The following is a 25,155-nucleotide window of genomic DNA, read 5'->3' on the forward strand; positions in this document are numbered from 1 at the left end:
CCTAACAAAATGGTTTTACAAACTTCAGCTAGTCTTAATGCCCCGTGACTGTTGCTATTTACTGTTTGAGGGAAAAGAGAAGCGTGTGACCGGGTTGTCTGTAATGGCAGCTAGTTTTTGAGGGACCTGGATTAATCATTTTCCTGGTCATGATAGGTTTTCAATGCGAGGTTTTCTCCCTCCTGTCTCAAAGGAGAGCTGCCTACACTGGGCGCTGGTTGTCCTGCCAGCATGCAAACTGCCACTAAACTGAAGTGCACTCCTGCCAAGTGTCTCACGTGGTGGCACCCAAGGTGCCCCAGGACGGTCACAGGCCTTGGTGGCCTGAAGACAAAGTTCCAGACCCGTGACCTGAGAGCCCTTGAAGGAGGCTGTGTGGGACTGAGGTTCTCAGGGACCAGGGTGCCGAGGGCAATGTGTTTTCCCGGGACCCCACCTGCCTCGTCTTTCTGAAGCTCGGGGGACCTGTCTTGTTGCTCAGGGGCACAGGCCTGTCCTTCCTGAGTCTGCTGAGTTCTGAGGAAGTGCATCTGAAGAATCAGCAGAGAGCTTGTAACATGAACCCCCTTCTGCCCCAAATACTAGTGACACGTGGGTCCACATGTGCACACACATCCTCGCACACATGCCCGAAACATGCACGTATCTATAGCCTGCTCTTCATGTCCAAGGATCCTCCCTGGACTGCTCTCCTGGGTTGCGGAGACACCGCCCTGCTCCTACTCTGGGAGCTGGGCCATTGCCTGGAGGTGGGTTCTACGCGCCTTCAAGTTCTCAGTGCTACTGGCATGTGTTTCCAACCGCACCTCCCTAGGGTGCGGGAGGTCTGGCAGGACCCGCTTTGGGAACCCCAGGGCAGCCCAGTGTCCTCATCCTGTCCTACACCTGTCTGCAGTGCTGGCTGGTGCCAGTTCCCAGGTGCATCCTGCCTGCCGGGCCGAGGCCACGGGGGCAGCTAGGCAGTGTGGTGGGCCTTGTGCTGGTGCCGGCCGCGTGGCTCTGGGACAACGACAGCCTCTTTGGCTGGGATTCTGTCCTCCAGACGCACTTCCTTCTGGCGTGGTGCTCACTTCCTGATGGGAAGCAAAGGGGCAGGGATCTCTGCTGGCAGGGATCAGCCTGGGATGGCCGGCAAGCATCTCCAGGGGAGGAGGGGCAGCCTGTGACTTGAGGCCAGAGCCCGGGCCAGAGGGCCACCCAGCTGATTTCCAGCCTGCCTCTGCACAGAGGTGTGTCCGAACCCGTCTGAGGGAGCCAGCAGGCCGGCAATCCTGGGCCCTCTGGCACCGCCTGAGGTCTGTAATGTCAGGCAGGCACAGATAACCTGGGTGTCTCCCTGAGGGGGTTCAGCCAGATAGCACTGGCCGCTGCTCCTCCCAGCCGTCCACGTGCCTATTTCACAAGCTGGTCCTTCACGGGCAGTTCAAGCAGACAGATTCTAGAGATGCTTGGGTGTGGGGATGTGCGCAAACACAAATCCCTTTCCTCTAGACAGGTAGGGGGCAGTTCAAGACCAATGCCTGCCTGGAGCCTGGGGTCTGGGCCAAGGATTACCAAGCGGGGTATGGACAGAGGGCATGGAGCAGAGTGGACAGCTGTGGCTGGTCCCTGTGTACTGCACTTGGGGCCTCTCAGTGGGGGTGCCTCTGAGCCTGGTGCCCAATCAGAGCAGAGAGTGGGCTGAGAGTATTCACCAGGCCCTGGCCCAGGATCTCCCATCTGAAGCTCTCTGAGGAGGGGTCCAGACATGAGCCCTTTACAGTTTTTTAAAAAATTTATTTTATTGAAGTGTAGTAGATTTACAATGTTGTGTTACTTTCTGCTGTACAGTAAAGTGATTCGGTTATGCATATATATATTCTTTTTCACATCCTTTTCCATTATGGTTCATCACAGGATATTGAATATAGTTCCCTGTGCTCTACAGTAGAACCTTGTCACTTATCCAAGACGTGACCTTTTAAAAAAGCTGGAGCAGATTTTAGCCCTGGCTTGGCCTTCCGCTGTGAATGTGGGTTACTGTGAGGGCAGAGCGGCTGCGGTTGCGGTCAGGCTGTGCAGCTGAGCTGGGCGGCTGGGCTGAAGTGAGGAGAGCAGGCCTGGTCCCCCCCGCCCCCCTTGTGCCCACACGTGAGCTGAGTGGAGTTTCCATTGTGGCTTCAGCCCTGGAGGGGGTGATTTCTGTGGTTGTTCCAGCTGGGCTTTCTTATGTAGAGGGTGCACAGTGAGGAGCCCCCGTGGAGGCACAGAGCAGAGCAGTCACATAGCCCCCCATCTCCCCCCCAACCCCCGTGGAGGACGCCTCCTCCCTGGGCCAGCCGACTAGGCACTGAGCATTACTGGCTCCTAGTGTGGAGGGGCCACTGAGAACACAGGATGGGTCCCAGTCTTTGAAGTGCCCCTCTTGTCTGTGGCAGTCAGACCAGCAGCCCTGGGCAGAGGGAGTGGCGAGGTCTGAAGCCTGGAGGTACCTCCTCAGAGGCTGGCTCGTGTGCCTGTTGTGGCCACTTGTTACTGTCACAGAAGGGCCCCCTGGGCTCTGGCGGGAGGAAGCAGGAAGTCTGGCTGGGACGTGGCTGGAGACGACGTTGAGGAAGTCCTGGGAGTGAGTTTTGAGAGGCCAGGAGGGTTTCGCAGGCCAGTGCACTGCAGGGTGGGGGAGCTAGGTGGGTGCCCTGTGTTCCCACCCACTTTGTCCCCGACTGTGGGCGACCTAGAGAACATTTCTGGCTCCCTGAGCCTGTTTTCTCCTCCCCTGGGTGCTGGGTGCTGAGCAGCCCAGGGGAATGAAAGCCCAGGCCAGGATCTGGGAGGATGCAAGCCTCATTTAGCTGTAGGTTGGGGCCAAGCGAAGGGATGACAGGAAAGGATTTCAGATTTGACGAGGGGAAGGGCTGGTGGCCCTGCTGCTGCTGGCGCTGGGAGGGGTGGGTGGGTTTTCCAGGGAGAGGACCTCACTTTGGGAGAACAATTTAGGGTCGGCTAAAAGACAGCACTTATGCCCCTCCCAGCCCCCAACCTTGCACCTGGTGCTTCTCACCCGCAGATTAATTACAGTTTGCAGTGAGCAAACTCCTATATTAACAAATTAGGGCAACTGAAGGGGAGGATTATTAACTGGTATAGTGAGGTGGAGAGGTGGGGTGCTTTGGGATGAACCAGTGCCTTTTACTGTGAGGCACCAGAACAGGGGCACCTGTCAGGCAGGGGAAGTGGGTTTGAGGGGGTGGGCTCCTCTGGGCAGGGGCACAAGAGGCCAAGGGCCGCCAGACTTGTGTGCGGTGTCCTCTGCCGGCCTCTGAGTAACTCTGACTGCAGAACTCCATCAGGAATCCCTGTGCAGGCTCTCAGAATCCGGCAGGAGTCCTGGGTTATTTGGATCAAGCTGGTTTTAAACCAGTATTTAAGTTTCCTTGAGACTTTAGTTTGAAGCTGGCAAGTGCTTTGAATTCTCTACACGGTACTGTTTTTCCCCCTTCTTTCGAGCAAGCTCTTGGAATCTCACATTTTAGAATGGCCCTATTTTGGGACTGCAGTGGGAATGACCTCCATGAGAGTCGACCTTCTTGACGGGGCCCTTCTGGGAAGCCCCTGGCTGACGTTCAGTGTGAATAACAATCGCCTGCCTTGGCACTGACCCCTATTTCTGTGAGCCCCCTTCGGCTGTGTGAAATGCGGGAGGGGCTCGCCTTGTGGGAGGACGAGCAGCCTGCCGAGGGGAGGGGCGGGGCGCAGGCACCCGGGGGGTGGGGAAGGGGAGGGGCGAAGGACTCCGCCTGGCCCCTTGGGATCAGCCTTCTGGGAGGGGAGGGGCTTCTGTTCCAGCTGTGTGGTTGGGCTTCTGTTGGCTGCAGACCCGGTGGGCTGTGGGTTGTGGGGCCAGAGCTGTGCCTGGGCGGTGTGGAGGCCGGATCGGCCACGCTCCTTTGCCACCCTCCCCGCCCCATGCTTGGCCACTTCAAGACTCCAGGAGGTAGAAAATCAAGGCCCCCTGGAGGGAACAGCCCAGGGGGCTGGCAGCCCTGAGATCCCACAGGGCCACCTCGAGGATCAGCAGACATGCAGCCCCCAGTGCCCATGGTGCCAGACTCTTCCTTCTGCTGCCCAAGACCTGCTGCCTGGAGGGTTCCCTATAACCAGCCAGAGGCCTGCTGTCCTCTGGTCACCTGACCCCGACCCTGGCTCTGACCCTAGGGCTGGGCAGCCTCTGCTTTGGCAAGCCACTCCAGTTCTCTTGCCTAGAAAATCCGATGGACGGAGGATCCTGGTAGGCTGCAGTCCATGGGGTCGCTAGGAGTCAGACATGACTGAGCGACTTCACTTTCACTTTTCACTTTCACACATTGGAGAAGGAAATGGCAACCCACTCCAGTGTTCTTGCCTGGAGAATCCCAGGGACGGGGGAGCCTGGTGGGCTGCTGTCTATGGGGTCACCCAGAGTCGGACACGACTGAAGTGACTTAGCAGCAGCAGCAGCAGCAACGCCTACAATCTTCACTGGGATTCGCGGTCGTCCTCAGTTGTAAAGGGTGGGGCCTGACGCCCAGCCTGCCTCGAGGATTCTCAGGCTACCCGAGCTGGAAAAGCCAGAGACAGGGTCGGACAGTGCAGTGTCTGCTCTGTGGGTTGTGCTTTGGAGTCTCGGAGGTGGTGAAGGTGTGAACAGTGGGGCTGCAGGGTGGCCGAACCTGGTGACAGGCCTGCACGCCTGTGTGCAGACAACACATCCCTTCACCGACCAGGGCAGTGTGTTCCTGGCCCCCTGCGCCCAACCCAGGACAAAGTTAACCATGAATACTGACTGAAGGGGTCAGCGCCAGAGAGTTCCAGTTGGCCTCCAGGAGGGACAAGGGACTGCTGCAGAGCAGGTGGGCCTGAGGGCGGTGGAGTCCTGGTGTGGCCGTGGGCTAAGGTGAAGAAAGTACAGGCTGGAGCGGCTGGGGGGCGGGGCTTGGGATCTCAGGCCCTTAGAGGCAGGAGGGGTCACTGTGGGTACCAGGGGAGGGGTGATGGCCTGGGGAGGGAGGAGGGGCTGCCTGGCCCTTAATTTTCTCTGCTGGCCCCCCCGTGACTGTTTTGGACCTCATTCAAACCTGGGAAGGGGAGGGTCTGGATCTGGGGAGGCATGACAATTTCCCATCCGCAAATCCAGTTCAGTGTCCTCTGGGAAGCTAGCGCAAGGTTTCTGGGCCATAGGGAGGGTGGATTCCTTTGCTTGGTCTGGGCTGACAGCCCCATCCTCCCTGCTGGTTATGGTTGGACTGGGGCCGCAGACCGCTCTTGCCCGGGGCTGGCAGGAACCTCAGGGGTTCTTAGTGGGTTGGTGCTGGCTCCCTCCTTGTGAATGAGGCTCTGAGTCTGGAAAGGAAAGAACTCCTTTTCCGGAGACAAAACTTGGGCTGAAGGCTGGTGCTGAGGTCCAAGGGAAATCAGGCGTGAATTGGGGAAGAAGTCTGACCTGTCACTTCTGTGCCACAGGGTGGTGTCTGGGTGGGAAAGACTTGGGGCAGGTGGTTCTGAATGTGGGGCCAAACACTGAATCATGAAGGAAATCCATTCCCCACCCCATTCTCGTCTGTCCTGATTAGGCTCAATTCAACTCCTGTGAGCGGCCTGGAATACTTCTCTTGCTAATTTGAACCAACCCAAGTAAAAATGTTGGTCTTCCCTGGTGGCTCAGTGGTAAAGAATCCACCTGCAGTGCAGGAGAACTGGGTTTGATCACTAGGTCAGGAAGATCCTCTGCAAAAGGAAATGGCAACCCGCTCCAGTACTCTTGCCTGGAGAATCCCATGGATGGAGGAGTCTGGCAGGCTACTGTCCATGGGGTGGCAAAGAGTTGGACACAGCTTAACAACTAAACAACAACAACAAAGAAAAATTGTTACATTGGAATTGGCCAGTGGCAAAATTGTCAAGTCTGGGAACCTTTATAATAGGATTCATGTTGTTCTGAAGCTGTGGGTTTTGAGAACAGCCCTTAGGGCCAGACTGGGTTTTAATCTTGACCTGATTCTTGACTCTTTCAGCTGAATAGCCTTGAGAAGCCACTTAACTCTTCTGTGCCTTGGTTTCCTCATCTGGAAAATGGGATGGGTGATGGTAACTTCCAACCCTTGGGCTGTCTGAGGTTCCATGGATGTGCCTAGGATTCAGAGCAGTGCTGGGCACAGGACATTTGCTCAGTAGCTGTTGTCAATGAAGGGACTGTGAATGGGAGTGGGGTGGGGTGGGTAGGAGGAGAGTGCTCTGGGCAGTGACTTGGGGGTTGGGGAAGCCTCAGGGGCCTGGGGGTGGCTGAGGCTGCCTGGATAGCAGGGTTCTTGTGCTCACAGTGGGTGGTCAACGTGACTGAAGAAGATGGGGGAGCTGGTGGGTGGGGGGAGACACGACAGGTGGTGGAGGGGCAGGGTGCACCTGCCTTCCCCCAGCCTCTCAGAACCCCGGGCTGCGTCCGAGTGCCTAGAACCTGCCACTGGCAGCGGCCCCGACTGTGGGTTATGTATCCTTCTCAGACCCCTCCCACCTCAAGCAAGGGCTTCCCATCAGTACCCACTGCAGGGCATGGGGCTGCAGGGGAGGGGTTCTATAACTGTATTCAGATACAGTGGTGACGCTTATTCACCCTGAGCCAATGACGCAGCTGCCTGCGATTCACACAAAAGCAAACTGACATCCTCACGCTCCTTCCTGCTGTTAAGGAACCACCCATTGTCACCCGTTTTCTTTTTCTGCCTTTTTCTGCAGTAATTATAGCTACTGTTTATAGGATGCTTTTATATGTGCCTAGAACTTCAGATTTGGTTCTGTCCTTTTATTTTTTTTTATTGGAGTGTAGTTGCTTTACAACGTTGTGATTTTTGGCTGTACAGGCCCTGTCTTAGGTCTGTTTGGACTGCTATAACAAAATGCCACTGACCGATGGGGTTGAGAAATAACAGAGACTTATTTCTCACAGTTGTGGAGGCTGGAAGCCCAAGATCAAGGTGCCAACATGGTCGTCTGTTGGTTGGGTTCTCCTGGTCATAGCCAGCGCCTTCCCTCCGTGTCCTCACCTGCTGCTGCTAAGTCACTTCAGTCGTGTCCGACTCTGTGCGACCCCATAGACGGAAGCCCACCAGGCTCCCCCGTCCCTGGGATTCTCCAGGCAAGAACACTGGAGTGGGTTGCCATTTCCTTCTCCAGTGTGTGAAAGTGAAAAGTGAAAGTGAAGTCTCTCAGTTGTGTCCGACCCCTAGCGACCCCATGGACTGCAGCCCACCAGGCTCCTCCATCCATGGGATTTTCTAGGCAAGAGTACTGGAGTGGCTTGCCATTGCCTTCTCCGGTGTCCTCACCTAGTGGAAGGAAAAAGGAAGCTCCATGGGGTCTCCCTTATAAGGGCGCTAATCCCATCATGGGGCTCCACCCTCATGACCTAATTTCCCCCCAAAGACTTCCCTCCTAATGTTACCCTCTTTGGGGATAAGGACTGTGCAGACATTCAGACCACAGGAGTCCCGGAGACTGCCTTAGAAGTACTCCTATTATTGGACCATACTATAGTTGACTCACTGGAAAAGAGTCTGATGCTAGGAGGGATTGGGGGTGGGAGGAGACGGGGACGACAGAGAATGAGATGGCTGGATGGCATCACCGACTCGATGGACATGAGTTTGAGTGAACTCCGAGAGTTGGTGATGGACAGGGAGGCCTGGCGTGCTGTGGTTCATGGGGTCGCAAAGAGTCGGACACGACTAAGCGACTGAACTGAACTGATGGTTGGGTCAGTCAAGACCCAGGTGTATGGGGAGTTGGGGGGTGGGGGGAGCCCCACCTCTAATCAGATGTCCTTCACTGAGACACTCTCCTGAGAGGGAAATTCTCTGAGTCCAGAACTTTTCACAGAGTATAGCAAAGCCTCAAGGAGACTATATTTACTTTTTGTAAGGAATTTAGAAAACATGCAGCTTCAGTGAGCTGGCTGGCCCAGAGTTAGCAGTGGTGGTTCAGCTTTTGTTTGCTTTGAACCCTGAGTGTGTCTGGGGCTTCGTTGGGAAGGGCAGCTTGGGCGTATTCGTGTTGACATGTGGCAATGGCTTTACAGTTCCCTGCAGCTTACCTTTGCTCAAGGTCATGGTCACGAGAGCAAATCATGACGTGAGAGGAATTTCATACTTGGGTTATGAGCCCGCTCAGCTGAATTTCCTGGGCTTCTGTCCTCTGGTGTCAGTAAGTATCAGAGTAAGCACATGGCCTTGCGTTAGATCAGATTTAGTGGCTATAGTAATGTCTGGGCCAGAGGAGTTTTGCCAGAGGGAAGGGGATGGTCCTGAGGCCTGGCAAGCCTCTTCCTGTGGGAAGGGGTTCTTTCTGCCATGCCCCACTTCTTCTCTTGCCAACCTTCTTTTCTCTTACCACCTTCACCTTCCAGAAATGGCTTACTGAAGAGAATAGCAAAGTCTAGAGAAGTAGGGGCTTCCCAGGTGATCTAGTGGTTAAGAATCTGCCTTGTAATGCAGGGAAGGTGGGTCTGACCCCTGGTTGGGGAACTCTGATCCCGCATGTTGCAGAGCAACTCAGCCTGTGCGCCACACCAAGATCCCGCATGCTGCACCTAAGATCTGGGGCAGCCAAAGAAGTCAAGTCTAGAGAAGCAGACTGAAGGAAGACCTGTCCTGTCCGGTCCTGCATGTGGACTCTGGGCTTGACCCCTCCCCTCAGCACCAGGCTAGGGGAGAGAAGACACTGTCACGTGCCTTCCACGCACCCAGTGACACCGTTCCCTGGGCTCCTTCCCTTCTCGGCAAAAGGAAATGTAGACAGAGGAGTAGCCATGGGCTGGCCTATCAGTGGGGTTGTCCTGCCCATCGCCCTCTCTGAGGGGCAGGATGTTTCCTCCAATGTGACCCTCTCTCAGTGCAGGAGGCTGGGAGGCATCTGCAGGTGGACCAGCGCTCACGGTTAGACCCCAGGCTCCAGTCACCCTGTGCCTGCCTGGGCTCTTTCAGGCTTACCTGCTGGTCTCTTCCATTCCACAGACATCTGTCACACACCTTTTCTGCACTAGACCCGGTTCTGGATACTGGGAGGAAGGCAGTGAACAAGTCCCTGCTGAAGGGAAGCTGATACGCAGTGGGGCAGGTGGACAATGAAGGAGGTAGCCTCTTAGCTAGTGTTTAATGAACACAAGAGCCACAGTAATTGTAGCAAGTAAGCAAGTTGTGCGTTCCACATTAGTTTCTTAAATACAGCAGCAGTGCATGTGTGCGCACACATATGTGCACACACACACACACACACACACACACACCCCATCCCTTATCTTACTTCCCCGGGTCTGTCCAGCTGTGTCCTGTTTTGGATTGAGTTGGACCAGAGATGGCTTTCTTCTGTCTCTGTTCAGGCAGGTATTGTGTTGGTTGCACATACTTGTGGTTGGATTAGCATTGGATGGACATTCCTCCCAGCTGAAACTTTGAGTTGGCTGTGAAAGGTCTCCTTTCTTCCCCCATGGCCAGGCAGCCTTTTGCTGTTCAACACCCTGAAGGCAAGGCCAGTCTGTGTATTTGTGCCTGTCATTTTCATGCCTCCACATGGAAGGCGTGGCCCTGAGGCGTCTCCTGGCAAACACAGATAGCTTGTTCAGAACCTGATTGACAAATAATGTATTGCTCCTCGTACTGGAAGATAGAACTCAAACTTATTTTGTTAGGTGATTTCTCAGAAAGCTGCATGTCACTGTCCCTTGGGAAAAACCCTGCAGGCAAGGAGGAAGTAGTGTTTCCTGCAGGGACAGCCCAGAGCACTGGTCACTGAGTGACTGCACTATCTATTTGATACAGAAGCAGCATATCGGCTTGTGAAAGTCTGAGAAGTCATGAATATCCAAGGACAGCTTTTGGATGATTTTTGAGTACCCTGGAGTAAATTTTTAAGTACCTGGAGGATTGCTTGCATAACACTTATTATTTTCGTGATTTGAAGATCTAGGTTTGCTGACCTTATTCTCCAGTGGTGTAAGTCTGGAGGAAATTGTTAACGAAAATCCAAGTTAAAAAAAATAATGGGTGAACTGGAAAGATGAGTAGAAATTGAGGTGGAATTAAATAGGGACAAATAGATAGTCCGGAAAGTCTGATTTTGAGAATTAATTCCCTGATTGTGATAGGGCAAAGCCCTGGTTAGAGTCCTGTTCGGGGTGTGGCGATGGTTAGTGAGTTAGTGACCTCATGTTGAATTGGGGCCACCTGTGTTAGGCATTAAAAATAAATGTGTTCTTCATTTACATGGTTAAATATAGAATTGGGGTCAAGGGTCTGGGTTTCCTTATTCTGACCCGGGCAGACACCATGGGAGTGCTGGGGTCTGTTTTGTTACCTGGGAGTTTCTAGGGTGTGAGAGTGGGTTCCTGGAGGGCTGGGGGAGAGAAGCTGGGATAGAAAGGCTTTGTGGGATGGTGGAGGGAGTGTTCCAGGAATCTGAAGGGCTGTTATTGCATGCTAGAGTTATTCTGAACATCTTTAAAGACCTGAGCTGGACCAAGGGCTGGAAGTGGAACAGCCACAAATCTTGGCCTGATTCTAGGAAGACTATTTCTCTATTGAAGTAGCAAAGAAAGAGGGAGTGCTGTGCAAGGTGACTCCCAGCCCCTGTTTAAGCAGAGGCTGGACTGCTGAGGCCAGGAACCCCAAAGAGGTGTCAAAGATTTCTTTGAAATTGAGTTTTATGGCCTTGGTGGAGAGGACAGGAAGGGCAGTGAACTCAAGAGCTTTACCCGGATCAGATTCTTTATCAGAAACTTCTCTAGAGGCAGCAGCAAGAGTGCGGGACCCAGGCTTCCCAGGTGGCTCAGTGGTAAAGAATCTGCCTGCCAATGCAGGAGACATGGGTTCCATCCCTGGTCCGGGAAGATCTCACATGCATGGAGCAACTAAGTCCGTGTGCCTAGAACCCGTGCTCCACAACAAGAGAAGCTACTACAATGAGAAGCCTGCACACTGCAACTAGAGAGCAGCCCCCACTCGCCACAATGAGGGTAAAACCTGCACAGCAATGAAAACCCAGAAGAACCAAAAATAAATAAATATAAAAAAAGTGTGGGACCTAGCAGACTCAGTTGCAGGGCCCGTGGGGAGGCCCCTTGATCCTCCAGGGAACACCTTGGCTACCGCCGCTTGGTCTCCACACCTTCCCAGGGCCACACAGGTCGGTTGCCCACCTCTGGTTGCCATGCAGCTTCTGGCTGGAAGGAATCCTCTCCCTTCTGCTGCCTTCCTCCTCCTCCCCACAGCCAACCTTTCCCGAAAGTTCTCCCTGCTGCCCTCAGCAATCGTACCCGAAACTGAGGCGGTGAACGCCCTTCACGCCCTCACGTGCCTTCACTTCCCCATCAGAGCTGTGCTGCCAGAGGACACTTTGGTCTGGTGCCCAGCTTGCCCTTATGGTACCGAGAACAGAATTTTTAACATCTTATGAATTCACCAAAGTGAATGAGTTGATTTTAGTACTTTTAGAAAGTAATTTCAAACAAAGACACCTGATGGTAGAGATAATCTCTACTGAATGTTTGTCTACTGAATGAATGTCCCTCATCCTGAGTGGGTGATGCTTCTCAGTCACGCGTGTGACAGTCCGACATGGTGGAGGGGCCTGCTGATTCTCAGGCGATCTCGTGCCGGCTGTGGAAGCTGAGCTCCCACGCCTGTGCAGCTACTCTAGAGATAGCCCAGGGCTCTGGGCCGTTCTGTTCCTTCTTTCACTTCAGAATGCTGCCTTCCATCCTTCCGTCTGTAGAAAAAGGACAGGATTTCATCGCCACTGATTTCTGACACACTTGAGCCTCCATCTCCTCAGCACCAACCGCGTAAGTCATTTGGGCTGTGCTTAAGTCACCTTCTGGGTGACTGACCATGACTGCTTCTTCAGTGCTGTCACATGCAGGAGGCATGTTTCTGGGCCCTGATTCTGGGGCGTTTGCTGTTGGGGGCCCTCTGGGTGCTCTTTCTTTCACCACAAGCTCAGGTGTAGGGTAGATGGGGTGCCAGTGAGCGGTACTTTTGTCCTAAAGCCTTAAGAGAGGGGATGGGGTCTATGCCACTCTGGGCAGGAGTCGGGGGAGAGTGCAGGCCGCACTTGTGTTACCATACCAGACTTGAGTCACTCTGCTCACCTGTGCACAGTAAAGCCAGCCTACTGACAGCAGGTTGTGGTGAAGGAAAGTGCAGCATTTATTGCAGGGTGCCAAGCAGGTGTCCAGGGTAGCTGGTGCTCAAAATACCTGGACTCCCCGATGGGTTTTAGAAAGGCTTTTAAAGTCCAGGTGAGGAAGGGGAGCCCCAGGGTCTGTGACCAGCTTGTGCACAGTTCTCTGATTGGTTGATGGAGAGGTAACGGGGCTGTTAACATGATCAGTCCTCAGGTTCCAGTAGGTCTAGAGGCTACAAGTAGTTCATTTCTTCCATTTGGTGGGGGTTTTAGCATCTGTAAGAGAACTCAGGAACATGTATGAGATACGATTATCTGAGTGTTTCAGAGAGGAGCTAAAGTGGAGAATATGGGGGAGGGGTGTGTCCCACAAGGTCCTGCTTGATTACACCAGCGATCTGCTCTCATCTGGTCTCCCCCAAAGCCTATCGCCACCCACCCTTTGTTTCCTGGTGGCCCTTGCCAGGCTGCCCCTTTCTGGGTCTCTGACCACGGGGCAACCACAAACGCTCCTGGGTCCTGGCCACAAGGGTGGAACCATGTGTGTGGGGTGAACTCACTCTGCCCTTCCATGCCAGCTCTTTCTGTTAAATAACAAATACAATAAAACAAGATCAGCAAAAATGGGGAACTTCACTTCCCAAGTTCAGCAGGACCACTTGGGAAACAGGGTTGAACTCATTGTGCAGCTGCTTCTGCCCTCCTGTACTTCCCCCACCCCTGGTTCTGCTGCAGACCCCTGGTTTCTGGGGGAATGTCATCCTTTCTGGGTTGGGTTGGGTCACATGCATACCTTAGGCCAATCAATTAGCTTGTTCAGGGGGATGCTGCACTCTGATCGGCCAGCCGAGCCTAAGCCTGGGAGTGGAGGCATGGGCCTCGTGGATACATGAGGTGAGGGCACGGTGTTCAGTGTCCCCATCACTCACCCCTGCAACCCTGCCCCAGGCTGTGGGCTGCTTTCCTCCCCGAATTTCTGTGGCTTCACAGAGTTGGGGGTGCCCTGCTCAGCAAGGCCTGTGTTGACCCAGAGAACTGGGGCTTCTCAGGGTGGATGTGTCAGAAGCCTCCGGGACTGGGTAACCCAGTCCCTGTTCTCCGTGGATGAGGGGCAGGTGATTTTCCTCAGCAGTGTGATCTGAATCCATGTCAGTGCCAGCCTACAAAGTTACAATATTTTCTGAAAAGATTGTTCCACTCACCAGGTGTTCGAGCAGCTACCCTCTCCAGGCTGATTGGGGTTGCAGCACCTGTAGTTTGCAGAACTGTTCCAGCCCTCCCCGTTCTCTGATGGCCCTCCCTCCCTTGTGCCGCAGGGAGCTACTGGAGACCACGTGCCGCCTGGCCAACACACTCAAGAGGTATGGAGTCCGCCGAGGGGACCGAGTGGCCATCTATATGCCTGTCTCCCCGCTGGCTGTGGCTGCCATGCTAGCCTGCGCCAGGATCGGAGCCATCCACAATGTCATCTTTGCTGGCTTTAGTGCGGGGTCCTTGGCTGGGAGAATCAACGATGGTGAGCACGTGGGCAGTGGGATGGAGGGAGAAATCTGGGTCTCCCTTGGCCTTCAGGGACTCAGGGTGGTGGCAGACATCACTGAAAGTCACAGAGACATATGACGGGCACTGCCAGGCACAGTGTGTGGCTGAATGAGCATTTGCTTTATGAGCTGAGATCCAAGTGCACTGGATTGAACCACGTGAAGAAGGAGGATTCCAGGTGGAGGGAATGGCATAGGTATCTGCTGGAGGAGGCCATGTGGCTGCAGTGGAGGCAGGAAGAAACATAGGGTGAAAGGAGGCTGGGGAGGCATGGGAAAGGTTCCAGCAGTCAACAGATGAAAGCCTTTGTGGTGAGCAATGATGGAGTCAGGTATGTGGTGTATCTTTAAGACTTTCTGTCTGCAGGTAGGTCAGAGGCTTCCAGATAGGTGGGTAGAGCAATATCGTCTCCTTTTTTTTTCTGGTGTCAGAGGGCAGAGTGTCTGCTTGGTGGCCCCGTGTTTGTACAGCCAGATCCCTGCTCCCTTGAGATCCTGGAAGTCTTGCTGAGCTGGCTTCCCCAGGAGGGTGCCAAGTTCTGGGGGCTGTTGGGAATTCTTTGTGTCTCACAGAAGGCTTGCCTTTGAGTAGTGGACAGAACTGAAGGGCAGAGTTCTCAGACCTCTGCTGACCACCCTCTTTAGGAAAGACTGGGGAGCCTTTCTGCTTCCTTTCAACATTTCCTGTTGCTTTCAGGTTTGGTGCTGCCATTCCCTTCTCTTTCTCTCTCAACTTTAGCACCTATTGTGTGCCAGGCTCTGTCTAAGCAATCTGTGAAGGTCATCTCCTATAATTTTAATTTAGTCTTCATAAATACCATATGAGATAAAACTTTCGCCATTTCCACCCTCTCCCTTTTCCTATTATCATTGCATCACTTTAAAGTATACAATTCAGAGACATTAAGCACATTCACAGTGTTGTGCAACCGTCATCACTATTCCAGAATTTTCCATCCCTCGAATGGACATCTCATACCCACAAAGCAGGCATTCACCATTTCCCCTCATCCAGCCTCTGGCAACCACCGATCTGCTTTCTGTTTCTGTGATTTGTCTGTTTTGGATGTTTTGTGAAAACGAACTCCTACAATGTGTGGCATTCTGTGTCCTACTTCTTTCACTGAGCATGGTGTTTTCAAGGTGGACCTGTGTTGTAGTGTGAATCAGTATTTCATTTATTTTTGTAGTTGAATAAGATCTCACTGTATGGACAGATTACATTTTATCTATCCATTTATCTGTTTATGGGCATTTTGACTTGTTTCTAATTTTTGGCTATTGTGAATAGAGCTGCTATGAATGTTTATGTACAAGAACACCTCCTTTCAATTGTTTTGAGTGTATACCTAGGAATAGAATTGCTGGCACATGTGGTAAATCTATTTTAACTTACTGACGAACTGCAAAACCTTTCCAGTGGAACTGCTCTGTGTTCCATGTCCACTAGCAATGTGTGAGGGTTCCAATTTTCCCAAATCCTCATCAACACTTATTTTCCTTTTAAAAAAATTATAGCCATCCCAGTGGGTCTGAAGTGGTATCTCATTGTAGTTTTTGATTTGTATTTTCCAAATGACTAATATCACTGGATATCTTTTCACGTGCTTGTTGTCCATTTGTGTCTTCTTTGGAGAAATGTCTACTTAAGTCCTTAGCTTTTTTTCTAATTGGTCATTTGTCTTTTTTTTGTTGTTGAGTTGTAAGTTATCTATATATTGTAGATACTATACCTTTATCAGATATATGATTCACAATTATCTCATTCTCTGTGTTGTCTTTTTGCTTTCTCAATATTGATCTTTTATGCACAAAAATTTTTAATTGTGATAAAGTCCAGTTCATCTATTTCCTTTTCTTGTTTGTGTTTCTGGTGTATTATTTAAGATTCAGTTGCTGAATACAATGTTAAGAAGATTTGTCTCTGTGTTTTCTTCTAAGAGTGTTTTAACAGTCTTAGCTTTTTCATTTAGGTCTTTGATGCATTTTGAGTTATTTTTGTATATGGTGGGAAGTAAGGGTCCAACTTCATTTTTTTTCAATCTGTGCATATCCAGTGATACCAGCACCATTTGTTGAAGAAACCATTCTTCCCATGTTGAATGGTCTTGGCATCCTTGTCAAAACTAACTTGACTGTATGTTTGAGGGCTCTTCTGAGTTCTTTATTATGCTCCACTGATATATATATATATATATCTATCCTTGATTTTCATATGTTGAACCATCCTTGCGTTCCAGGAATAAATCCCTCTTAGTCATGATATATAACCTTATTGCTATGCTACTGGATACAGTTTGTTAGCATTTGGTTGAGAATTTTTGCATGAGTGTTTATAAGGGATATTGGTCTGTAGTTTTCTTTTCTTGTGATGTGTTTGTCTGATTTTGGTATCAGGGTAATGCTGGCCACATCGAATGAGTAAGAAAGTATTTCCACCTCTGCAATTTTTAGGACGAGTTTGAGAAAGATTGATGTTAATTTATTTTTGTTTGGTAGAATTTGCCAATGAAGTCATCTGGTCCTGGGGACTGAGGCACAGAGAAGTGAAGTGACTTGCCCAGGATCATACTGCTGCTTAGTGACAGACCCAGGGTTTGAACCCAGGCATCCTGCTGATGCTTTTAATATTACATTAGGCTGTTCCTTTTCTGTCTCGCTGATGTGGTCATAGTTACCAAATGTTTCTGTTAAGATTCTCTGAAATAAGAAAAAGCAACTGATTCTGGGGAATTGGTAACTGGATGCAGGGCAACTCCTAGACCTCAGGAGTCCTAAATAGTCAGGCCACGGGAAGGCGAGGCCCAGTCAGCTCCAAGAGGCTCAGTAGGGAAAACTCCTATAGCTTTTCTCCAGAACTTTGCCATTAGCAACTCTTCCCCAATACCCTACACCTCCATTCAGGTGTCAGTTTCCTCGGGGTAAGACCCTGTTGGGACAAGTGTCTATGTTCTCTTGGGTCAGTGTTTTGGTTATCTGTTGCTGTATTACAAGCTACTCCAAAAGTTAGTACTTAGAATAGTATATTTACTTATTATATTTCATGATTCTGTGGGGCAGGAGTCAGGTGGGCATAGTGGGAGTGGCTTCACCGTTCTCTGTGGTATCTGGGACATCAGCTGGGTTGGCTTGAATGGTTGGGGGTGGCCAGGGGTCTCTTCCTCTTCATGTGGTCTTGCACATGATTGATGTGAACTCCCTCATAGCAAAGGCTATGGGGGCAGAATAGTGGCCCGAGCGACTGCCAGTGTCCAAATCCCCAGTGAATATGTCCCTCCTGTGGCAGATGGCCTCTGCAGGTGTGATGGGGTGCTAAGATGGGGGATGATGCGAGTTGTCCCAATCTAACCACCCAAGTCCTTAAAAACAAAGAACTCTCTTTGGCTGAAGCTGTGGCAGAGAGGAAGTTCAGAGAGATTCAAAGTGGGGCAAGGACTTGACTTGCCTTTGCTGGCTTTGAGGATGAGGAGGTCTTGCCCCGGGGGGGGTGTAGTGGCTCTAAAAGCTGAGGACAAGCCCTGACTGACCGTCAGCAAGGTGGGGGCCTCAGTCCTGCAGTCACATGGAACTGAGTTCTGCCAACACCCTGAATAACCTGGAAGCAGATTCTACCCTGAGCTTCAGGTGAGATTCTCAACCCCTGACCCCTTGATATTGGCTGTGAACCTCTAAGCAGAGAACCCTGCCGAGCTCACCCAGGCTACAGAACCATAAGCTAAAAAAATGGGTGTTCTGAGACACTAAATTTGTGGTAATTGGCCATGGGAGCAATTAAAAACAAATATTGGACTCCTCTGGTGGTCCAGTGGTTGGGAATCTGTCTGCCAGTGCTGGAGACATGGGTTCTATCCCTGATCCCAGAAGATTCCACATGCCACAGGGCAACTAACCTTATGTGCCACAACCACTGAGCCCGCGAGCTGCATCTCAAGAAGCCCTCATGTCCAAGAGCCATTCTCTGCAACAAAAGAAGCCACCACGATGAGAAGCCCATACACGGCAACTTGAGAGTAGCCTCTGTTCACTGCAACTAGAGAAAGCCCATGCACAGCAATGAGGACCCAGCATAGAGGAAAATTACTAAATATTAAAACAAACAAGGACAAATACAGGTGCTGAGATCTGGTAAAAAAAAAAAAAAAAAAACTAGGGTGAAAGCAAATTCCCACAGACAAGTGTCTGTGGTTCCGCCTGTGCTAATGCACTTGCTGTGGCCCTGCTGCCCATCCTCAGGGGCCTCAGGGAGTGGAGGCTCCCCAAGCACCTCCTGGGGACTGGACCTGCCACAGCCTGGAGGTTCCAGTCCTGGAGGACCGCTCGGGCAGGGAGGCCTCTCACAGGTGGGCACCAGGAGTAAGGCCTGCGTCACGGAGGCCGGGGTCCCAGCACCCAGGATGGGCAGGGGCTGCTGTCTCCTCCAGGGGATCCTGAGCATCCTGCCTCACACGCTGTTGAGAGGGTCCCTTTCCCTCTGCTGGCCCATCTCCCTTCCTGCCCTATGCGGAGCCCAGGGAGGCAGGCCTTGAGAGTCTCAGGCAGGCTCTGTCCATCTGTCTCCGGTGGCCGGCAGGGCTGTGTCACCTCCAGGGTTCTTGCTTGGGAGGAAGAGAGGCTATGAGTGTGCCTTTCGAAAGCACGTTTCGGACTGCAAAGCTGAGGGAGACTAGTGCCTCAGGTAGGGCCCCAGGAGCTGGTCCTGGAGTGAGAGTTCAAGTGCAAACAGTTCACTGGGGACGGGGTCTTGGGAGGCACTGTGGGCTGTGAGGCCGGGGAGCTGCCCCCGTGGGTGCCCAGGTCTCAGACCGCACGGGAATCCCCAAGGCGATGGGGCCCCATGCATCAGCATGACCCCCGAGGGGTGAGGGACCCGGTTGAGGGCTGCTGGGTGGGGTGGTTCCCCAGCACCTCTGCCCATGGCTCCAAGTCAGGCCTCTGTGCCCACACCATAGGTTGAGGGCCGTGTGTGGTCGTCAGCAGGGCAGCTGGATGTTTGTTCCAGGCTCTTCTTCAGGGGCCAGTTGTACAGTAGACAACCTTAGCCCTGATCCCTTCAGTTTATTCTGGGTTGGGGTGTCGTGGGTGGAGGGTGGGTGGTGGAGGGTCCCCCCAGAGCAGGTGGGAGCAGAAATCTGGAAGAATTGTTTCTGGTGGCTCCTCTCCATTATACCTACTCCTCCAAGGTTCTGAGCACGAAGTTCCCAAAGCAGACGGAACTTCACATTTCTGTGTGGACTCTCCTGCTCAAAGATGGACTTCCTCCATCACACCCTTAGTCCTGGGGCGTGTGGTGGTCTGGGCTGTGAGAGTCAGAGTGGGGAGGAAACTGACCAGAAATTCCTGCATTTGACTCCGATAGCCCAGTGCAAGGTAGTTATTACCTTTAACCAAGGACTCCGGGGAGGGCGCGTGGTGCAGCTGAAGAAGATCGTGGACGAAGCCATAAAGGTCTGCCCATCTGTCCAGCATGTCCTGGTGGCTCACAGGACAGACAACAAGGTCCACATGGGGGATCTGGATGTTTCCCTTGAGCAGGTGAGTCTATCTTGTTTTTTTATAGTCTGAGGAGAAGAGGTTGTCATTCGATTAACTGGGTCTTATCAGAGTGTGGTTCTCAATCTGGGTCTCCCAGAGGTGCCCAGTGTTCCTCTGTGTTATATGATGGGCTTCCATCCTGGTGGGGAAGATGGAACTCAAAGTCCACAAAGGGAAACACTTCACATAATGAAATGATTGGATCCATCCTTTTATTTGGCATTAACTAGGGCAGGCTAGATAAGGTGAATTCTGAGCCTGGTCTCCCAAGTCCTGCGGCCAGGGGGCAGAGGAAGCCGGGTGCGGGGCAAAGTCTCTATCCTTAATGGTCCTCTCCCTCATAGGAGATGGCCAAGGAGGAGCCAGTGTGTGCCCCGGAGAGCATGAGCAGTGAGGACACACTTTTCCTGCTGTATACCTCGGGGAGCACTGGGAAGCCCAAGGGGCTCGTCCACACCCAGGCGGGCTATCTGCTCTATGCTGCCCTGACGCACCGGGTAAGGCGCCACCCTGGGGAGATCTGGGGGAGGGGCTAGGGGAGGCTGGACTTGAGGGGGGGCACAACTGTTGCTGTGTTCAAGAGCAGGGCCAGGAGTCCTGGCACCAGTGTGGTTGGAGGGGTAGGCTTGCGAGGCAGAGTGTCTGTGCCTGTCAGAAGGGCCTGGTCCCGCACGCGTGTCTCCTGCTTGTCCTCAGCCCAGCACATGTGTGCTGAGGCTTTGTGGGGCCTGCCCTGCTGCTGGTACGGCTGCTTTCCAGTGCTGAGTGCCCTGAACACTCCAGCCTTCCTGGGCACTTCTCCCATATGACTGCATTGGTTTAAGGACAAATACATTGCTGTTATTTGTTAAAATGCTTTCTTCTATTTAAGAGATCTTTTGGGTCTGATTTTAAAAGAAAGTAAAACATTTTCATGGGCCTCTAAAGTGCTGTGGCCTCTAGGCTCTGCTTACTGGGGCCTCAGTTTAAAAGGAAAACTTTTTTTTAAAAGATTTGCTTTTATGAGGAGACTTAAATTTAGTGCATGGAGATTGCATCCAGGGGGCCATCCTTTAAGGATTATGAAGCAAATGATCTGGAACAGCTTTATTCCAGTAAATGCATTTAAAAATCAGCACTCATTTAAATATGAGTGGGTGGGTAGGGGGTTCTGGTTACTGTGCATCCCTGGTTGCCTTGGGGAGGAGCTGACCATTTCCAAGGGGTCAGGGACGGGCTCTCAGGATACTGTCTGTGGATCTGACTTTCTCTGGCCAGAGGCAAAACTCAGCCCCTACCAGAGTAAGCAGCAGTAGAGCAGACTGGCCAGGTGACCCGGAAGCCGAGGTCCATCCAAGCAAGGCTTGGACGCTGAGAGTACCCATAGTCTGGCTGAGGTCCAGGACCCGTCCCTTCAGTCACTGGAGGGGTTGGGGGCGGACTATGCTGATCAGCCAGGTCAGTCACTTGGAGGTGGACCTCATGGATGAGTGTGGACTAGGAGCCAGTGCTGGGAGGCAGAGATGCGGCCTGTGAGTGCCGGCCACTCGTGGGCAGCACTGAGGATGTGGAAGTGAGACAGAACGACAGATATGGCTAGAACCAGGCAGACGAGGTATTATGCTTGACGCTATCCATGTTAAAGCCCCTGTCTTCTGGCTTCTGGGTGACCGTGATCATCACAGAGCCGTTCTTGCCTGAAAGTCCCTTGCTCAGCTCTGGGTAGGTGTGTTGCAAAGACTGAAACGTTGGGTAAGTCAGAACACTTTGGAAAATGTAACTACTGAGATTGAACACTAAGGAAGTCGAAGAATGGGTCAAAGTGTTTCCCTATTTCCCTAATGCTAAGGAAATTAGCATTAGGAGTTCCCTGGTGGCTCAGATGGAAAAGAATCTGAATGTGGGAGACCTGGGTTCAATTCTTGGGAAGATCCCCCTGGAGAGGGGAATGGTAACCCACTCCACTATTCTTGCCTGGAGAATTCCATGGACAGAGGAGTGTGGTGAGCAACAGTCTATGGGGTCACAAAGAATCAGATACAACTGAGCATGAACACGACTAACACACACACAGCATTAGGGAAGCTGTCAGTGTGATGAAATAGTCTTCATTTGTTTTCAAGCGTTACTAGGGTACTGTCTGCATGAGCAGAAGCAATGGGGATGCAAGGGTGGGACCATCTTTTGAATTTCTCTTCAATACAGTGAGGGCGTTTTAAAGTATTAGGAATAGAAACTTTCAGCCTTTTGTACGTAAGCGTTTCTGTGAGTGTGCACATATGTGTGTGTCTGTGCATGTGCTGAAGGTGTTAGGGCTGTTGGTTTCTTCAGGGAAAGGGAAGTTGAGTCTGCAGGGGTGGTGGGGACGTGAACAGGCTTTGGGGAGGTGAGTGGTGGTGTCGGGGTGCCTTGCTGGTCCCATGCACCTGCTCTCCTTCCAAGAACAGAAGGAGACACAACACCAGTCTCTTGAAAGACGTAGCACGGTGGGTATGCGTTGTATTAAAACCCTCTCAGTCCCAGGATGCTGTGGGCTTTTGGGTGTGGGTGTCCTGCTTCACTGGTGGAGCAGGAGTGCTGTTTCCTTGAGATTCAGCCTCTGCTCACAGCTCCGCAGGGTCCCGGCCAACTCGGGACCACTGTGCTGTTGGGGAACTGCTGGGGGACCTCAGGGTGTGTCTGTGGCAGCAGGAGATGGGACTGCTCATCCAAAGGTTAAAAAACACCTTTACTGCAAAAGAGAACACAGACACAGGGACTTCTCTGGCGGTCTAGCGGTTCAGACTCCATGCTCCCAATGCAAGGGGTCCAGATTCAATCCATGGTCAGGGAACGAGATCCCGTATGCTGCAGCTAAAGATCCTGCAATGAAGACTAAAGATCCTGCTTGCCACAACTAACACCTGGCCCAGCTAAATAAATAAAACAAAAACACAGATACAGAAAACCATCGAAATGAAATGTGTGATTTCACAAATGATTGCTCAACAAACCCACTTCAGTCAAAAACCGTAATATCTCCGCCTGACACAGAAGCCCCTTCGTGGCCCATCTGATCACAATCCCCCCTTCCCCTCGACATGTATCCTGGGTTTTATAGTGTCCCTGCCCTGTTTTCCTAGTTTTGTCACCCTAATGTGCATCCCTAGAGCTTACTGTTGCCCACTGATTGTTGTTCAGTCACTCAGCTGTGACTTTGTGACCCCATGGACTGCAGCATGCCAGGCTTCCCTGTCCTTCACTGTCTCCCGCACACTGATGGTTGTGGGTAAGCCCTGTTTAACTGGTGGGTTTTCCTCCATCCCTTCATTGCCTTAAACATTGTCAGTCGTAGCACCCGGCCCTGTGTCCCTCTATCCCTTTGTCTCCTGCAAATGGGCAGGTGGACCTGCAGACTGAGTCAGGCTCAGATTTGACCCTTTGGCAAGAATAAGGAGACAGCCATGTCTCAGGCTCTTAAAAGCTGAGGATGCTTGATGTGTTTCTTGGTCGATTTGGCTTTTGTTTTTTTGCCCTTTTAAAAAGATTAAAAAAAATTATGGCGTAACTTAATACAGAAGAAAATGGCAACCCACTCCAGTAATCTTGCTTGGGAAATCCCATGGACAAAGGAGCCTGGTGGGCTACAGTCAATGGGGTCACAAGAGTCAGATATGACTTAGCGACTAACTAAAGGCAGAGGTGTCCTTAATTTAGACATAGGACTGGATGGAGTTCACCTTTGGGTACACGTGTGGCTACCACCTGTGTTAGGACACAGGCTTCTCCGGCTACCCCAAGCCCCTGACTTCTGTCCCCCAACCCCACCTCAGGACTAGTCCTGGGTGGCTCCTGGCATACGGGTGGGCTTTTTGCTGGGCTCCCGGAGTGTCCTCTCTGGGATCTGGCTCCCTCTGCTGTCCCCAGTGACCCGATTTCTCACTGCCGTGGCTGCTCTGCCCTCACTGCTGCTCTTGGGGGCCGTGGGAGCAGCTGGGCTCGGTGACAGAACACACCCAGTGACTGGTGCCAAGCTCCTGATAGCCCCTCCCCTGTCTCTGCAGCTTGTGTTTGACTACCAGCCAGGTGACGTCTTCGGCTGTGTGGCTGATATCGGCTGGATCACGGGACACAGCTATGTGGTGTACGGGCCCCTCTGCAATGGAGCAACCAGCGTCCTTTTTGAGAGCACTCCGGTTTACCCCAATGCGGGTGCGGGCTGCAGGAGGGGCTGGAAGAAGGAGCAGAGGTTGGGGGTGTGGGGCGAGTGGTGGAGGGTCCTGGTGACGAAGCTGCCGGGCCCGGGCCAGGTGTGCAGAGGGGTCACACGAGCAGTGGAGAGGGTCTGACCTCTGACGGCTTCAAGAGACCACCCACCCTAAAGTCCCTCTCACCTCTGTGGCTACCTGACTGGATCCTGCCCTTCCTCGAAGCCCAGGCCAGTGGCCAGCCTCCTGGGTCCCCTGCTGCCTGTCCATGGGCCACTTGGGCAGTGTGACCTGGAGCCGCTGCCATGGAGTGGCATCCCTTTGAGGACCCCCATCTTGCTCTCCTGGCATCTCCCTCCCTCATGCCACCACGTCCTCCAGCATCTGTTCAAACGTGACCGGATGTTGGAAGTTGTGCTGAGGCTCTCACCCAGGCAGTCCATGGCGATGAAGGCTCCGTGCCCAGAACATTGGTCCCTTGCCTGGGTCCTCTCCAGCCTCCTGCAGAGGCCAGCTGTGCTCTTGGAAGACGTGCAGGGGGCCTGGCTAGGGATGGGAGGCCCATCTCAGGTGGCCTCAGTGTGTTGGGGGTGATAGGGCCTGTGTGTTCTGTGTGTCACCGCTGCTCCAGGGAGCACTGGTCACCTCTGGTGGCCGTTTATGTGCTCCTGGACCTGGGTTCTGCATTGGTGCTTCTTCACCGTAACATCCCTTTGACCGCTTCCTTGCTGTGTCATGTGGGTCAGGACGTGGGCTGTCAGCTCCAGTCCCCCATGTGGGGTGTGTGGAGGTGGCGCACGGGGAGCCCTTCCCCTTCCAGCAGTGGTGCAGAGTGGGTTTTGTGGGTACTGTAGGTGTTTGCATGCATCCAACACATGGTAACATGGGTCACCTCTGAGTGAGGCTCACGGAGGTGACAGGACCTGGGGCCTCTCATAGGTCGGTACTGGGAGACGGTGCAGAGGCTGAAGATCAATCAGTTCTATGGCGCCCCGACGGCCTACCGGCTGCTGCTGAAGTTTGAGGACTCCTGGGTGAAGAAGTACGACCGCTCTTCTCTACGGACCCTGGGCTCAGGTGAGTGACTGCAGGCGCGTGTGTGTCGGAGCCGCGCAGGCCTCTGGATGCTTCATCACGATGGCCGTGTCTGTGCTGAGTCCACTTGACGCAGCCACAGCCGGTAGAAAGCAGATGTCCTCCCTGGAAGCCCTTTCCTGGAGCCCACAGCCGTGGAGGGACTGGAGCTCAGCACTGCGACCTTGTCTGTGCTCTGTCTTCATTATGAAAACTCAGCAGTGTGGGAAGGTCAGGCCCACGCTGGTTCCCCGCGGCTGCCCGGGATTTTACCCACTCTGTTCCCAGCATTGGTATCCGTGCTGTTCTGCCCTTGGGTGCATGTCTCCAGGCAGGGACGGTGTTGGGAGAGCAGAGGTTACCTTCACTTGTATGATAGTTTGGATCCATGTCGCCGGGTCATGTGAGGGCATTTTGGAAAGGTGACCTAGGTGACCTTGAGTTGACGTGGTCCCGGGAGGGGGAAGGTTTCAGGCCTGTTCTCCTGTGGGGGATTTAGTTGCTAAGGAAGCAGGACCAGGTAATGAGGGAGATGCTGCTTGAGGGTCTGTGTGTCCCCCAGGCCTGGCAGACTCCTTTGGCCTCCCTCCCTAAAGCCCGTGACCAGAGCCACTCTCTCGGACCAGGAGTGTGCCGAAACCCCCTGCCCCAGGGAG

General features: G+C 52.7%; 1 protein-coding gene across 2 annotated transcripts in view; it reads left to right on the plus strand.

Annotated features, from left to right (window-relative positions):
- ACSS1 (acyl-CoA synthetase short chain family member 1) overlaps positions 1–25,155 on the plus strand; it is a 44,091-nt gene that overhangs the window by 10,612 nt on the left and 8,324 nt on the right. Inside the window, exons 3-7 of one of the 2 annotated variants that reach the window (XM_055431010.2) lie at positions 13,392–13,702; positions 19,084–19,259; positions 19,604–19,756; positions 23,282–23,429; positions 24,365–24,502. In XM_055431010.2, coding sequence (XP_055286985.1) covers positions 13,392–13,702; positions 19,084–19,259; positions 19,604–19,756; positions 23,282–23,429; positions 24,365–24,502 — 926 coding nt within the window. The remainder of the gene's footprint in view (positions 1–13,391; positions 13,703–19,083; positions 19,260–19,603; positions 19,757–23,281; positions 23,430–24,364; positions 24,503–25,155) is intronic. The other variant, XM_055431019.2, reaches the window with a different exon arrangement.

Source organism: Moschus berezovskii, chromosome 15 (genome assembly GCF_049115385.1).
Source record: "Moschus berezovskii isolate FMDL1 chromosome 15, NW_MosBer_1.0, whole genome shotgun sequence".
In the NCBI taxonomy this organism is placed as follows: domain Eukaryota; kingdom Metazoa; phylum Chordata; class Mammalia; order Artiodactyla; family Moschidae; genus Moschus; species Moschus berezovskii.